This window comes from Doryrhamphus excisus, linkage group LG21 (assembly GCF_037039965.1).
Source record: "Doryrhamphus excisus strain RoL-2023G ecotype Guam linkage group LG21, RoL_Dexc_Guam_v1.1, whole genome shotgun sequence".
NCBI classification, from domain to species: domain Eukaryota; kingdom Metazoa; phylum Chordata; class Actinopteri; order Syngnathiformes; family Syngnathidae; genus Doryrhamphus; species Doryrhamphus excisus.
The window spans coordinates 6,830,540-6,848,492 of record NC_136377.1 but is presented as its reverse complement, the minus strand read 5'-3'; the positions used below and the strand labels follow the sequence as shown (position 1 = coordinate 6,848,492).

Sequence of the window (17,953 nt, the reverse complement as noted above, 5' to 3'; positions counted from 1 at the left end):
ATTTATTTGTATTCATTATTATTTAATTTATTTTATTTTTATTTATATTTTATTATTTAGCTTCCTTCGTTGTACAAGATAAATGGTAATGAAATAGTGTTGTTACATTGGGAACTGTGTTTTTTATTGCAAATGTTGATCCAAAACTAAATTAGAAGACATTTCCCGGAGGTGAGCTGTATAAATGAAATATATACACACAGGAAATAATGTACGAGACTGGAAACCGAAACCGTATTCAAGGGTGAAAATGGCTGCCGAGTACATAAAATGTGTACATGTTGGTAGGTGCGTGTTTGTGACTAAATACGGACTGATATCATGTCTAAACTCGTTCATAAACAAAGGAATGAACTTTTTCAGCTCCCAAAGGCATCACTAATTCTAATTCTACAGATACAGTGCATCCGGAAAGTATTCACAGCGCTTCACTTTTTCTACATTTTGTCATGTTACAGCCTCATTCCAAACTGAATTAAATTAATCTCTTACCTCAAAATTCTACACAAAATACTCCATTATGACAATGTGAAAAAGTTTTTTTTTGAATTTATTAAAAATAGAAAACAAAAAAATCACATTTACATAAGTATTCACAGCCTTTGCCATGAAGCTCTAAATTGAGCTCAGGTGCATCTTTTTTCCACTGATCATCCTTGAGATCTTTCTACAGCTTAATTGGAGTCCACCTGCAGTAAATTCAGTTGATTGGACATGATTTGGAAATATAATAACTGTCTATATAAGGTCCCACAGTTGACTGTGCATGTCAGAGCACAAACACCAAGCATGAAGTCAAAAGAACTGTCTGTAGACCTGCGAGACAGGATTGTCTTGAGGCACAAATCTGGGGAAGGATACAGAAAAATTTCTGCTGCTTTGAAGGTCCCAATGAGCACAGTGGCCTCCATTATTCGTAAATGGAAGACCTTTGGAACCACCAGGACTCTTCCTAGAGCTGGCCGGCCTTCTAAACTGAGCGATCGGGAAAGAAGGGCCTTAGTCAGGGAGGTGACCAAGGCCCCGATGGTCACTCTGTCAGAGCTCTAGCGTTCCTCTGTGGAGAGAGGAGAGCCTTCCAGAAGGACAACCATCTCTGCAGCAATCCACCAATCAGGCCTGTATGGTAGAGTGGCCAGACGAAAGCCACTCCTTAGTAAAAGGAACATGGCAGCCCGTCTGGAATTTGCCAAAAAGCACCTGAATGACTCTCAGACCATGAGAAACCAAATTCTCTGGTCTGATGGCTTTCGTCTGGCCACTCTACCATACAGGCCTGATTGGTGGATTGCTGCAGAGATGGTTGTCCTTCTGGAAGGCTCTCCTCTCTCCACAGAGGAACGCTGGAGCTCTGACAGAGTGACCATCGGGGCCTTGGTCACCTCCCTGACTAAGGCCCTTCTTCCCCGATCGCTCAGTTTAGAAGGCCGGCCAGCTCTAGGAAGAGTCCTGGTGGTTCCAAACGTCTTCCATTTACGAATAATGGAGGCCACTGTGCTCATTGGGACCTTCAAAGCAGCAGAAATGTTTCTGTATCCTTCCCCAGATTTGTGCCTCAAGACAATCCTGTCTCGCAGGTCTACAGACAGTTCTTTTGACTTCATGCTTGGTGTTTGTGCTCTGACATGCACAGTCAACTGTGGGACCTTATATAGACAGTTATTATATTTCCAAATCATGTCCAATCAACTGAATTTACTGCAGGTGGACTCCAATTAAGCTGTAGAAAGATCTCAAGGATGATCAGTGGAAAAAAGATGCACCTGAGCTCAATTTTCAGCTTCATGGCAAAGGCTGTGAATACTTATGTAAATGTGATTTTTTTCATTTTTTATTTTTAATAAATTCAAAACATGTCAAAAAAACCTTTTTTCACATTGTCATAATGGAGTATTTTGTGTAGAATTTTGAGGTAAGAGATTAATTTAATTCAGATTGGAATGAGGCTGTAACATGACAAAATGTAGAAAAAGTGAAGCGCTGTGAATACTTTCCGGATGCACTGTAGACAGACATTAGAGGAATCCCCCCCCCCCACCGCCATACTAATGGATCATCCCAAGTTGAACAAAAGACAAAAGAACAACTTGGCTGAACAGATGAAGGCACACGTAACTGAAATAATAGACAAGAATGAACCCCATCATAACTTTACTTCTTGAAGAAGACATTATCCTCCTCCCAGAACCAGGTGTAGGTAAGGTTCCGAGGGTAGGCCTCCGCCTGGCAGGTGAAGAAGGCGTCCTGCGAGATGTTGACTGTAATATTGTCTGGCGGCGACACAATGAACGGAGGGCCTGGTGGAGAACACACAAAATATCATTCCTGACTTGAAGCTGAATATTATAATAAAATAAATGCTAATGGTTTTATTTCATTTGAACATGCATCAGATTACAATTGAATGCATCACGTAATCAGTTTACAGTTCCACATGTCCAAAAGGAGTAGGAAGAAGCAAAGCTTATTAAATCCTACCCCTCCATCTGGTACTTTTACAATCAGTAACTGTTACATTTGTTCACTTCCTGCTTTCCATAATCCAGTTTTAAGTTTTTTTTGTTTTTTTTTTAATAATGTAGCTCGTACTGAAGTACGAGGTGATATGATCATACAATGACATAATAGGAACTGTTAATATATATATATATATATATATATATATATATATATATATATATATATAGCACATCATGACTGGTTCAAGACTCTTCATCCTTGTATTTAGCAAATACAATGACAATAATGTAAGTGACATTCGTCTGCGTTACCACCGCACATCCCGAGTGTTAATAATTCAATTACGGCTTCAATAATTAAAAATAATCAAAGCTGCACACACACAAGCTAATCAGTTTTATGTTTTGCGTTTTGTTTCCTGTACGACGTACAGTATAGTTATTATTCACAGACACAAATAAACAGTGTGTGTACCATTTGTTAGTCTGGATCTGTCGTCCGCATTGTGATCTTTTAACAGGCAGAGCATTTCCATCTGCCAGCCCCTTATGCAGGACAAGCAGACGCTAATGTGTGTGTGTGTGTGTGTGTGTGGATGCCCGCATGTTTGTGTACCAACCTGCCCTATTTGGAACCAGCGCTGAGCGCTGGAGATTTGCTGGCAACTGGAGTCTCTCCGTTGATCTGCAGCTCAGTGGCTTTCCAGGAGATGCCCCCATTAATGCATCATCAAGTCAACTATGCACAACGAGTCAACAGACTAGATAGTGGCTTACGTCAGGCTTTGCATTACTGGTCTATTCTTTCACATCGTGACCGCGCATAGATGGGCGGTGTACAAAGTACGCTGGGCGTAGTTTAAACACTAGGTGGAGCTACTGTCTTGAGTCAACGCAGAGGAAAGCTGTCACAGAATAAAAGTGTTCAAATGTGACCAGGCTGCACGGCGGTCGAGTGGTTAGCGCGCAGACTTCACAGTTAGGAGACCCAACTTCAATTCCACCCTCGGCCATCTCTGTGTGGAGTTTGCATGTTCTCCCCGTGCATGCGTGGGTTTTCTCCGGGTACTCCGGTTTCCTCCCACATTCCAAAAACATGCTAGGCTAATTTGAGACTCCAAATTGTCCATCGGTATGAATGTGAGTGTGAATGGTTGTTGGTAAAGTGACTATGGGGGTGTTATTTCAAATTTAGAGGGCTCTAATGCTTGAAATGTATTTGTAAGCCGGTTTTCTCCATTTTTTTAGTCAGGAACGGATATTTTCCCGTAAGTTATTTTGCTGATTACTAAACCTTCTTTTTTTCCTCCCACATTCCAAAAACATGCTAGGTTAATTGACGACTCCAAATTTTCCATAGGTATGAATGTGAGTGTGAATGGTTGTTTGTCTATATGTGCCCTGTGATTGGCTGGCCACCAGTCCAGGGTGTACCCCACCACCTCTCGCCTGAAGACAGCTGGGATAGGCTCCAGCACCTCCCGCGACCCTCGTGAGGATAAGCGGTAGAAAATGAATGAATGAATGAATATTGCCAAAAGGTAAATGTACAAAAAACACTGACATTATATATATATAATAATTTTAAAAATTACTTAAAATATAAATTTAGATGTATTTTGATTTCTATTACTTTACATATTTTTATTACATTTTTTAAATATGAAAAATTATTTTATTACTAGGCTGCACGGTGGCCGAGTGGTTGTTTGTATAGTATATGTGCCCTGTGATTGGCTGGCCACCAGTCCAAGGTGTACCCCCACCGCCTGAAGACAGCTGGGATAGGCTCCAGCACCTCCCGCGACCCTCATGAGGATGAGCGGTAGAAAATTAATGAATGAAATGTGACTTTATTACTTTTTCAGTACTTTTTATACGTATATACTGTGTATTACTTAGATGTCACAGGGCTGAAGTAGGCCTTCGGTGACCTACTCTTCCTTGCTTGGAGCATTCTAGCCCTTTCTCCCATTATGTGAATTTAAACAAGCGCCTACAGCACATAACAGTGGTAAAAGTTTGCGTGTGGCATTATAGAAGGTGAAAACAAAAGGAGCCACCCACCTTGAACTAGCAGCCGTGTGGTGTGAATGGCCTCTCCTTGGGGGCTAAAGGCTCGACATGTATAGGCACCACGATCCTCTCGGGTGATGGATAGCACCGTCAAACTCCCATCAAATACCTGAACATACAAATGTGAAGCTGTTACCAGGCGATGCAGTTACTTGAGAAGCTAATTTTATTTTTTATTTTTTATGGTGTATGAATGCAACATGAGCCACATAGTGAGTGTATGGTTTCCTTGCGTTGTTAACTCTTTTTAATTCCATACCCAAAGTAAATGTAGGGCTGACCTTGAACCACCTTGAAAAAGATTTTCCTCCACTTATCCTGGTCCGGGTCGCGGGGGCAGCAGTCTCAGTAGGGAAGCCCAGACTTACCAGCCCCCAGCCACCTCCTCCAGCTCCACCGGGAGGACACCAAGGCATTCCCAGGCCAGCTGTGAGATATAATCCCTCCAGCGTGTCCTCAGTCTGCCTCGGGGCATTTTCCCGACTGGGCATGCCCGGGACACCTCACCAGGGAGGCGTCCAGGAGGCATCCGGACTAAATGCCTAAGCCACCTCAACTGGGTGCATGGGAGTTTGCCCAACCAGTCTACATGTGCTTTGTGGACTTGGAAAAGGCATTTGACCGTGTCCCTTGCGGCGTCCTCTGGGGGGGTGCTCCGGGAGTACGGGATTGGTGGCGCGCTACTACGTGCCATCCGATTCTTATACAAACGGGGCAGGAGCCTGGTTCGCATTGCCAGTAGCAAGTCAAGCCTGTTTCCGGTGAACGTTGGCCTCCGCCAAGGCCTGCCCTTGTTGAGGGAGTCCGGTTCGGGGGGGGGGGCTTAGAATCTCATCTCTGCTATTCGCAGATGATGTGGTTCTTATGGCGTCTTCGGGCTGTGACCTTCAGCGTTTACTGAGACGGTTTGGCATCTGGGATGAGACTCAGTACCTCAGAATCAGACGCCATGGTTCTCAGTCGGAAAAGGGTGGCATGCTCCCTCTGGGTTGGGAATGAGGTACTGCGCCCAAGTATCTCGGGGTCTTGTTGGGAGTGTGAGGTTGACAGACGGATCGGCGCAGCCGCGGCAGTAATGCGGTCGCTGTACCGGACCGTCGTGGTGAAAAGAGAGCTGAGCTGGAAGGCGGCCCGCGCAAGTTTGATATGGATGCTGTATGGTATCATGTACCCAGAAAAAATTATTACGTTTGATTAATGTTCATGTTAAAGGTTAAATAACTGTTAATAGTTATCCTCCCGATCCGTGTGGAAGTGGTAAGTTTTTGGCTATTTAAGTTTAAAGGAAATAACTTGAAGGCTACCGTTTAGGTCGCTAGCTCTCTAGTTTGCGAGTTAGCATGTGTCTCAAGACCCTGCAGTTACGCAATATGTTGTAAATAAAAAGAATATAAATGTGACTATAGTCGTGTTTTGTCATGTCTACAGGGCTCTAATAACGCTTTGTTCATTTTAATCTGAAAAAAATAATTTGTCTACCCACCAACTATATGTGGTTTCTTAAGTTTTTATTATTTGCCGTTTTATTATTGTTATTATATTTATTTATTTATTACTGATTGATTTTCTTTATTCTTGGTTTATTTATTTTTCATCTTATTTTGTGCAGAAAAATAAAAAGTAAGATATTGGAGAACACTGTGATTGGCTGGCCACCAGTCCAGGGTGTACCCCGTCTCTCGCCCAAAGACAGCTGGGATAGGCTCCAGCACTCCCCGCGACCCTCGTGAGGAAAACCTGATGCGGCCCAGTCTCGCCCAGACCCTAGCTCCAGTGGCCCCCAAGTAAATTGAGTTTGAGACCCCTGCCCGAAGAGATAGGGTGAGGAGGAGAGGGGCTCAGAGTAGAGCCGTTTCTCCTTCACATCGAGAAGAACATAGTGACTGACGTAGTTTAATAACTGATTAATCAGTCAATTAATTTGTCGATTCATCTGATTTTTTTTTTTTTTTTTTTTTTTTTTACTTGTGTCCAATTTGTTGAGAAACAGAGGTAACGGATTCAGTATTTCTACCTTGTACTTGGCACTGGTGACCATGAGATTGCCTTCCCGCAGCCAGCTGACCGAGGGTTTGGGGTTGCCAAAGGCCATGCAGGTCAAAGTGATGCTCCCGGCCTCCTTGGCCTCAACGTACTGAGGTGGCGTGTCTGTGAATGTGGGAGGCGCTGAGGGACAAAGCAAACGGAAGATCATATTGTGGGTTTCTATCCTTTTCATAACAGAAGAAGAAACATACCAGACCAGTATCATTTATGTGAAAAAAAAAACATTAAAAATATGTATGAAAAACAAAAATACTCCAGAGCGCCATCACAAAACAGCAAGGGCCACCATGAAAAATTCAAGGGTAGAAGGGCTACTTTGATATTTTGTGGAGCAAACACATGAGTACCTCTGTTTGTGTCAAAACAAATAAATATTCATAACCTTTTAATCATTAATATTCATATCAATCACAGCAATTAATCAAGGAGAGCTTTCTCGTGCAAATAACCCGTTCCCGATTAAGTTCCCGATAAGACCTGCCATGCGTGCACGCAAAACTGATCTGTTTACAGCGTGCATGCTGTACAAAGGCACGTCACCATTTTTATTTTCTTCTGTTAAAATGAAATCCATAAATAATTCATGAGCCATTCCAAATGTGCACCCCTAACTTTTTATGCAGATCAGATGAGCTACCTCAGATGGGCACAACTGGCCCTGGGAAAATCCACCAATGTTTTATGCAGACACGTGACAATTCAGCAAATAAACAAACTCTTTACCCTCATCAAGGATACGAGTTCTTTACAAACTTAAATTAAATTAAAATAAATAAAAAATAAATGGCTTAGAATTTTGGAGGTCTGCAGAGTGTCATTACCCAGCAACAAGTCACCATGCACTTCAATTGCTTTATTAACAGGCAGGGAAGACGTACCCCTGTATGCAGCCATCATTCACACAGGAGATGCTGCCGGCCACTCTCTACACTGCTAACATGCTGCTGGCACTCAGCTAACAGTCAACTCTGGGCCAGCTGACTTCTTAAAGGCACACGCAAGTCACAGATATTGGATTGGACCTCAGATCACGTCTTCTGAATGCCTTTTACTGGATTTCTATTTTGGCTCATTTTGGCATTGTTATGCTTGAATATATTAATATTGCATAATATTGCATTACTATATTATCAATATATTAATAGTTAATGTTAATATCAATATGTTAATATTAATGTTAATTAATATTTTATTAATATATTATTGTAATAATTTTTATTTGCAAATAAAAGCCAATATTCAACCACAAAACAGTGATAATTTATTAATTGATTATAGATCAAGATTAATAATAACTGCAATGTAGCAAGGGATGACTTTACCGGCAAATGTAATTGATATTAATATTTATTAATATAAATTGCATTTGCCGGTAAAGACATCCGTCACTGTTTTGTGGTTGAATATTGACTTTTATTTGCAAATATATATATTATTTATATATATATTTGCAAATAAAAGTCAATATTCAACCACAAAACAGGTTGAATATTGTTGTTGAATATTGTTGAATACTCTTGGTTGAATATTGCCTTTTATTTGCAAATTAATATAATATTAATATATATTAATATTTTATTGTAATAATGGTTGTTTGTCTATATGTGCCCTGTGATTGGCTGCCCACCAGTCCAGGGTGTACCCCGCCTCTCGCCCGAAGACTGCTGGGATAGGCTCCAGCACCGCCGCGACCCTCTTGAGGATAAGCGGTAGAAAATGAATGAATTGATTAATTTTGATTTGCTAATAAAAGACAACATTGAACCACAAAACGGTGATAATTTATTAATTAATGATTATAGATCAAGATTAATAATAGAGTCATGTTCAAACTGCAATGCAACGAGGGATGACTTTACCGGCAAATGCAAAGGACGCCACATTGGGTGTCCCTTACGCTGGGCAAACCCGTCTCAAATCCTCACAAATGATATCACTGTCAGAGATTCAATACTGATTTTGTTCCGTTATAATTCCGATTTTAACATCCTAATTCTAATCATCTTAGTAGCGATTCTGATCTCCTTACATGTGTAATCCAGTCGCATCTCAATTGCAAATACTGAATTTCATCTGCAAATATAAACCAAGCCATCGTCCGTTTATACGGAAAAACCTGAACATAAGCCAATTAAATATGCTTTACTGCCATCCTCACAAAAACAGTCTCTGAAAAACTATCATCCTAACCATCATTTGGGAAAAAAAGACAATTCCAAATTATGGAAGGCTGGACTACTGCATGTGGAAGAGGACAGCTCAAGTTAAAGGGCTAAAATACCTCAAGACGAAAGAGAGAGAGAGAGAGAACGACAAGGTGTGTGATGAAGGAATCACAAGTCTGTTCAATTCTGATGCTGAAGAACAGGACCTTAGTGGTTTCAGTTCCCAGGAGAAGGATAACAACAATTTGGAAAGTATGTATTTGATTGGTTGATTTTTTGTTAGCTTACCCCCTTTCAAAGATATGAACAGTCCAGATTGAGAAAGATTCGGTCATTTAGGTGTCAAACTTCAGACGTGTCTGTTACCGTACGTCCACAGGAGTGAAACCGAATTGCGGCGCGACTGCAGGCAGGAAGTGCAGGAAAGCGTTCTCTTTTGCATTCCACCATCTTTATGCATCTCACCGGAATCTATATGCACCACTTCCTTCAAGAATGGCAGTCAAGCTGACAGCTAAAGTGTGCAGAGTAATCACCCACGACCACTGATGTTTGACAATGATAGAAGAGGCTAGACTGCAAATGGTGAACTATAAATAGAAACAGTGCTGAAGCAGCAGCCTAATCCTGGATGGCTGGGCAGAAGGTACCACCCAATTAAGATTAAAACAAAAATATATCCAGGTGTACTACCTTATATAACTCTTGTGTGTATAAAGATGGCTGTAGTATCATGAGGTATCAACCTTACGTGATACAGCAGTTACTTCTCAAAAAAAGTAACTGAGTTACTCAACTACAAAAGTAACTAGTTACCAGCAGTTCGTCTACATGAAAGACAAAGAATAAACAAGTGGTTCTTACCATTGACAGTCAGATGCACCCAGCTGCCATTGTGGAAAGTGTCATACTGTTGCTCCAGCATCAGCACCTTGCACTCATACCAGCCTTGGTCATCTGAACGGACGTTTTCTATCCGCAGGGAGGACTTGCCGTATAGACTGGCCCGGCCTAGAAAGGGGGAGGGGGGGTAGGGAGACAGAACTTAGCAGAATCGTTTTTGTCAAAAATCACCGCCCTCAAACATTTTTGGGTGCTTATGGGGCCCCTGTTGAGTGTGTGTGAGTTTTTTTTTTTTTTTTAACCAGAAAAGTGCATTAAAAGCAAGTTGAAAAAAAGTGAAAAAAACGACATACGTTTTTTGTCAAAAATCACCACCCTCAAGCTTTTTGGGTGCTTCTGGGGCCCCTGTTGAGTGTGTGTGAGGTTTCCCCTGTTTTTTTTTTTTTAACCAGAAAAGTGCATTAGAAGCAAGTTGAAAAAAAGTGAAAAAAACGACATACTAACCCCTTACGTTTTTTGTCAAAAATCACCGCCTTCAAACACTGGCATTTTATGCCCTTTTTGGGTGCTTCTGGGGCCCCTGTTGAGTGTGTGTGAGGTTTCCCCTGTTTGTTTGTTGTTGTTGTTTCCCAGAAAAGTGCATTAGAAGCAAGTTGAAAAAAAAACTGGAAAAAAAACGACATACTAACCCCTTACGTTTTTTGTCAAAAATCACCGTCCTCAAACATTGGCATCTTATGCCCTTTTTGGGTGCTTCTGGGGCCCCTGTTGAGTGTGTGTGATGTCCCCCCTGTTTTTTGACCAGAAAAGTGCATTAGAAGCAAGTTGAAAAAAGTGGAAAAAAAACGACATAACCCCCCTTACGTTTTTTTTTGTCAAAAATCACTGCCCTCAAACATTAGCATTTTATGCCGTTTTTGGGTGCTTCTGGGGCCCCTGTTGAATTATGTGATGTTCCCCTGTTTTTTTGACCAGAAAAGTGCATTAGAAGCAAGTTGGAAAATTGACAAATTTGGTCCGTGGTTCCTTGGAGATTTTCCATTTTGAAACAACAAAATGCCGAAAAAGCGAAGTGCTGTGAATACTTTCCGGAATGACTGTAGGTGTAGCATTCTGTTCAATCTATTTCTAAGCTGCATTAGAGCAACTACTACTTGCCGGTATAACATCAAGTGCACCATCAAGCATAGGTTTCAATATACATACATTGAAAGCCGTCAGCCTCTGTGGCGCTGAGAGGTTCTCCTCTCCGTGAGTACAGCACTCTATTTTTGAAACACACTGAGGCAAGGACAGGTCATTACTTCCTGTGTGAAGCAGGAAGTGGCCAACATCGGACAACTGACAGCCCGTGGCGTTACTAGATGTTCCGATCCAACAGATATCAACTTTTGAGTGGCTGGGTGGGTGCAGGGGTCAGTGGAAAATGCATTTGGTTCCAGTGAAGCTGGTAACTGGATGGTAGCAGATGGTGTTTGGCAATAAGGGTTAAACAAAGGATTTCAGGGAGTGTAGGGCAGCTGAAAAAAACCTCAGCATTATCAAAGGCAAGCTAGCCCCGATTAATCCCCTTACTCCCCTCAATCCTCTCTACTTTGTGACTGTTCCTGACTAATTGTGTACGCTTTTCTATATCCTCTCTGAATGACACCAGCGGGAAGAGAAATCTGCACTGCATGATACTATTATTAGAGCAATTGTGTACAAAGATAGAAGACAACTTTGACCTTCACTAAATGGAGATGCAGATTCTCATCCCAGAAGTTTAACACAAGAGTAAATGCTAAAGGTCACAGCTTGATGATGATGATGATGATGATGCCATCAGGACCGCATCATTTGGAAATAACGCAACAAAAGTGAACACCTATAAATTCTGTCCATAAAAATAAAAAACGGCTGCACGCGGGTCAAGTGGTTAGCGCGCAGACCTCACAGCAAGGAGACCTGAGTTCAATCCCACCCTCGGCTATCTCTGTGTGGAGTTTGCATGTTCTCCCCGTGCATGCGTGGGTTTTCTCCGGGTCCTCCGGTTTCCTCCCACATTCCAAAAACATGCTAGGTTAATTGGCGACTCCAAATTGTCCATAGGTATGAATGTGAGTGTGAATGGTTGTTTGTCTATATGTGCCCTGTGATTGGCTGGCCACCAGTCCAGGGTGTTCCCCGCCTCTCCCCCGAAGACAGCACCCCCCGCAATCCTCGTGAGGATAAGCGGTAGAAAATGAATGAATTAATGAATATTGCCAAAAATAAATGTACAAAAAAACACTGACATTACATACAGTGAAGAAAATAAGTATTTGAACACCCTGCTATTTTGCTATTTCTCCCACTTAGAAATCATGGAGGGGTCTGAAATTTTCATCGTAGGTGCATGTCCACTGTGAGAGAGATAAACTAAAAAGAAAAATCCAGAAATCACAATGCATGATTTTTTAACAATTTATTTGTGTGATACAGCTGCAAATAAGTATTTGAACACCTGAGAAAATGAATGTTAATATTTGGTACAGTAGCCTTTGTTTGCTATTACAGAGGTCAAACGTTTCCTGTAGTTTTTCACCAGGTTTGCACACACTGCAGGAGGGATCTTGGCCCACTCCTCCACACAGATCTTCTCTAGATCAGTCAGGTTTCTGGGCTGTCGCTGAGAAACACGGAGTTTGAGCTCCCTCCAAAGATTTTCGATTGGGTTCAGGTCTGGAGACTGGCTGGGCCATGCTAGAACCTTGATATGCTTCTTACGGAGCCACTCCTTGGTTTTCCTGGCTGTGTGCTTCGGGTCGTTGTCGTGTTGGAAGACCCAGCCACGACCCATCTTCAATGCTCTGACAGAGGGAAGGAGGTTGTTCCCCAAAATCTCACAATACACGGCCCCAGTCATCCTCTCTTTAATGCAGTGCACTCGTCCTGTCCCATGTGCAGAAAAACACCCCCAAAGCATGATGCTACCACCCCCATGCTTCACAGTAGGGATGGTGTTCTTCGGATTGTACTCTTCATTCTTCTTCCTCCAAACACGCTTATTGGAATTATGACCAAAAAGTTCTATTTTGGTCTCATCTGACCATAAAACTTTCTCCCATGACTCCTCTGTATCATCCAAATGGTCATATGCAAACTTAAGACGGGCCTTGACATGTGCTGGTTTAAGCAGGGGAACCTTTCGTGCCATGCATGATTTCACATCATGACGTCTTAGTGTATTACCTACAGTAACCTTGGAAACGGTGGTCCCAGCTCTTTTCAGGTCATTGACCAAGTCCTGTCGTGTAGTTCTGGGCTGATTCCTCACCTTTCTTAGAATCATTGAGACCCCACGAGGTGATATCTTGCATGGGGCTCCACTCCGATTGAGATTGACCGTCATGTTTAGCTTCTTCCATTTTCTAATGATAGCTCCAACAGTGGACCTTTTTTCACCAAGCTGCTTGGTAATTGCTCCGTAGCCCTTTCCAGCCTTGTGGAGGTGTACAATTTTGTCTCTGGTGTCTTTGGACAGCTCTTTGGTCTTCGCCATGTTACAAGTTAAAGTCTTACTGATTGTATGGGGTGGACAGGTGTCTTTATGCAGCTAACGACCTCAAACAGGTGCATCTGATTCAGGATGATACATGGAGTGCAGGTGGACTTCTAATGGGCAGACTAACAGGTCTTTCAGGGTCAGAATTCTAGATGATACACAGGTGTTCAAATACTTATTTGCAGCTGTATCACACAAATAAATTGTTAAAAAATCATGCATTGTGATTTCTGGATTTTTCTTTTTAGTTTATCTCTCTCACAGTGGACATGCACCTACGATGAAAATTTCAGACCCCTCCATGATTTCTAAGTGGGAGAAATAGCAAAATAGCAGGGTGTTCAAATACTTATTTTCTTCACTGTATATAATAATTTTAAAAATTACTTAAAATATTAATTAAGATGTATTTTGATTTCTACTAGTTTACATATTTTTATTACATTTTTTAAATATGAAAAATAATTTTATTACTGGGATGCATGGCGGTCTAGTGGTTAGCGCACAGACCTCACAGCTAGGAGACTGGGTTCAATTCCACCCTCGGCCATCTCTGTGTGGAGTTTGCATGTTCTCCCCGTGCATGCGTGGGTTTTCTCCGGGTACTCCGGTTTCCTCCCACATTCCAAAAACATGCTAGGTTAATTAGCGACTCCAAATTGTCCATAGGTATGAATGTGAGTGTGAATGGTTGTTTGTCTATATGTGCCCTGTGATTGGCTGGCCACCAGTTCAGGGTGTACCCCACCCCCTCTCGCCCGAAGACAGCTGGGATAGGCTCCAGCACCCCCCGCAACCCTCGTGAGGATAAGCGGTAGAAAATCAATGAATGAATTAATGAATATTGCCAAAAATAAATGTACAAAAAAACACCGACATTACATATAATAATTTTAAAAATTACTTAAAATATTAATTTAGATGTATTTCGATTTCTATTAGTTTACATATTTTTATTACATTTTTTAAATATGAAAAATATTTTTTTGAATGAATCAATGTATATAAATCAAACTCCCCCACAGGACAGTACCATCCACGTCTGCCCTCTACTGTGACACAAGGAACATAGATGTAAACCTTTTTTTTAGCAAGTCTCCAAAGCTCAGGGTTTAAGAGGTTAAAAAATTGAGCTGTTCCGCCAATCATATATTATTCAGGCCAGCATGTTTCCTGCAGTGAGCACAGGGCTGTCAAAAAGCACCGCTGTACTCCTCATGATTGGTGCTAACTGCAATATGATGGAAGGAGTCACCTGGGTCCGGAGGATTCTGGTGCTGTCAGAGCTGTCCAAGCTGACCAAGTACGGTGGATTCGAGCATTTTCGCAATTCAACTTTGTGGATTTAAAATTTAATTATTTTTTTAATTTGTATTATTTATTCATTTCGAGCATGCATGTCTTCGAACCCAGGTCTTCACAATCTCCTGTGGCCAACATGTGTCCCAACTAAGGAGTGTGAGCCAACTCCGTCTGTATTTTTTAGTTTTGAACTGCAAGCTAAAATTTGGGTTATGAGCTGCTAGCTACCGGCAGGCATAGGCAAGGACGAGGGCGTGTTTCAATGTAATAGCATATTGCATCGTTTGTACGCTGTATCGAACCATTCCATTTTTAAAATACTTTTTTTTTTTTTTTTTTTTTTTTTAAATCGGATCTTAACCTGTAAATATGCGTATCGAATCGTTTACCACAAAGATTTACATCCCTACTTATTATAGATAAGAATGGCTTTCTATCTGCAATTAATTATAGTTAAATATTGTAATTAATTGACTGCACTATTATTCATAAATTATTACCAACTTGGGGTGAATGAGATGTGTTTTCTGCAAAACAAAAAAATATATTTTCAGGGGAAAAAAATAAATAAATAATAAATGAGTAATTTTATATACAATAAGTAATTTTAATAATATATTAATAATAAAATAAAGTGAATTAAAAAAAATCGTGAATACACAAAAATACAATATAATGTATAACTGTAAATCACATACATTAAAAAAACCAAAACAAACATCTTACCAGCATACTCCGGGTCCACATGAGGAGGGTAAAAACGAAAGTTGATGAAGAAGGGGATTGGCATTCCATACTTGAACCACTCCACCACGTAGGGCTGGCCGTTCAAGGGATGGGACACATCGCATCCCAGGATGACGTTCTCTCCCGCACGCGCCGTCACAAACTGGGGTTCCTCTCGCACTCCGTGGGCACCTGGGGCAACAGCAAGGACAGCTCTTGGTCTGCATGTACGCAAAGAGGTATTCCACATTTAGCATGTGTGTTTGTCAGGGATGGGGGAGGGGGGTGCATGGATACGTGTATTGCAACTACTCCTCCACAGTTGCATCTCACAAACTTTTGTGTTTTGACAAAGAAGTCAGCACCTGAAAAAGCGTGCAAACATAGGAAGGAATGTTTGGTTCTGATAAGAAAAACATATGCAAAGCTTTGACTTCTGACAGGACTGCACAGAAAAAGGGGGGGTGTGATAAATCCAGCAAGAAGCCAAGCTGAGGGCTGGAGGCGTGGAGAGAAGAGGATTAGCAGCACTTGAATGTGATTTATCGAGATGGGATCTTGTCATCTTTATCGTTCTTTCATCTTGCTGGCATGAATGAGCCAAGCGTGGAATACGACGACCAAGATTCATGGATATCCTTCATCGTATTCCAAATGATTCAAAAGTGTTTTTTGAGGAAATCCCAATCAGACTTCGTGTCTAGTGAGGTCAATGTCGGGATATTTAGTTGCTAGCTTGTAGCTCGGGGGTGTCCATGTTTAGAAGGCGTGCGCTAACACAGCTAACGCTGCACAAAACTTTATGTTCTATTGTTATTCATTAATTTTCTACTGCTTATTCTCACGAGGGTCACAGGGGTGCTGGAGCCTATCCCAGCTGTCTTCGGGCGAGAGGCGGGGTGGCCAGCCAATCACAGGGCACATATAGACAAACAACCATTCACACTCACATTCATACCTATGGACAATTTGGAGTCGCCAATTAACCAGTGGCTAATAGTCTAAAAATAAAGAATTCATTTCAAGAAATGCTGCAAATGTTTGACAGACAGTATGAATGGCCTGCAAGAAAATACATGTCACAAACGGCAATTCCACAACTTCACAGAGTGAACAATGATATATCCTTTACTATATCATGATATGGTATCATAATTTTTGGACTATTAATATTAATATATTTTGTGTCAGTATTCAACCACAAACAGTAATTCATTCATTCATTTTCTACCGCTTATCCTCACGAGGGTCACAGCGGTGCTGGAGCCTATCCCAGCTGTCTTCGGGGGAGAGGCGGGGTACACCCTGGACTGGTGGCCAGCCAATCACAGGGCACATATAGACAAACAACCATTCACACTCACATTCATACCTATGGACAATTTGGAGTCGCCAATTAACCTAGCATGTTTTTGGAATGTGGGAGGAAACCGGAGTACCCGGAGAAAACCCACGCATGCACGGGGAGAACATGCAAACTCCACACAGAGATGGATGGCCGAGGGTGGAATTGAACTCGGGTTCTTCTATTGTTAAATAAGCTTAAAATATGAGGTAATGTCACACGTTATGACGCATCCTAAAAAGCACTGTTGTACACATCCACACACAAACACTCATTCCCTCCCGTGGGAAACACAGTGAATCACCATGACTTAGGACTGCACGATTCTGGGAAAAACGTGAATCAGGAGAATTGATACCGAGATTTTTTTTTTTTTTTTTTTTAAATCATCATCACACTCATACGCACAGGCTTTAAATTCCTGACTCAAAGTGTGATCTTTCATGCTAGCCAAAAGAATCCCATAATAACTGGGAGCTTTTCCCAGGGGTAAACAACACAAAACACACACACACAAACCATCCCCAGCTTTACTATGTGTCGATTGGCTGCCGGTGACATCATCTGAGATTACACACAAACCGGGTCCCTCGGCGCTATGACTTTACTGTTGATGATGAAACAAGGAAGGGAGGGAGAAGAAGCAGAGAATGTGAAACAGCTGATCTTCCTCTCAACCCAAATAAGGAATGAGGAACCAGAAATGCATTACTGTAGACAACCACAGTAGCCACGTTTACATGGACCCAAATATTCCAATTGCATTCGGTTTATTTGCTCGGAACGGAAAGAATGTAACCTTTGTATACACCTCATTCCGAAAGAAAAGTGCCAATCCGAATGAATATATAATCAGATTCCCGGGGGAGGAATATTCCTTTCCCCAATCCGATTGAGGTATCTTGTACCCGCTCAAACGGAAAGTTCTTTTTCGTGGTGTTTTTCTTCTTCTGTTGTTTATTGGCGGTTAGCAAGCAGCTTTCGTGTGCATTACCGCCACTATTGGAACAGAATCTAAACCCTTCTATACCTTATTCACAAGTCCAGTTTTTATTAAAAAATAAAATACATATCTATATAAAACATGTCCTGAATTTAATGATAAAATATTAGCAAGATTGAATTTGATCTTTTCCTCTTTAAATTTATCCCGGGTGTGTTCTTTCAGCGCATAGTCAGATATGAGGTTCTTCGGTTTTAAAAATGGAGGCGTGCAATGGAAAGTTTGTTTTTGATCCAAACTAAATTTCAAGACCGGACAAACAAAAAACTCGAGTTAACTCTGAATTATTCCAACAAGTGAAAGAAAAACTCGGGGAAGTCGGTATCACGTGATGTTGATGTTTACGTTTTACTGCGCATGCCCCATTGACTATTCTGGTTGATTGTAGCGGCGCATGTAGACAAGAGATTGGAATATTCCTTTCCATGGATACCATTGTTTTCGGAAAAGTCATTCGGAAAG

General features: G+C 41.5%; 1 protein-coding gene across 5 annotated transcripts in view; it reads right to left on the bottom strand.

Annotated features, from left to right (window-relative positions):
* The window catches only part of LOC131138007 (protein turtle homolog B-like), a 58,701-nt gene that overhangs the window by 34,245 nt on the left and 6,503 nt on the right, over positions 1 to 17,953 (bottom strand). For all 5 annotated transcript variants that reach the window (XM_058086536.2, XM_058086537.2, XM_058086538.2 and 2 more), the window contains exons 2-6: positions 15,144 to 15,335; positions 9,611 to 9,757; positions 6,550 to 6,701; positions 4,527 to 4,644; positions 2,156 to 2,297 (exon numbers count right to left, since the gene is read on the bottom strand). In XM_058086536.2, the coding sequence (XP_057942519.2) occupies positions 2,156 to 2,297; positions 4,527 to 4,644; positions 6,550 to 6,701; positions 9,611 to 9,757; positions 15,144 to 15,335 (751 nt within the window). The remainder of the gene's footprint in view (positions 1 to 2,155; positions 2,298 to 4,526; positions 4,645 to 6,549; positions 6,702 to 9,610; positions 9,758 to 15,143; positions 15,336 to 17,953) is intronic.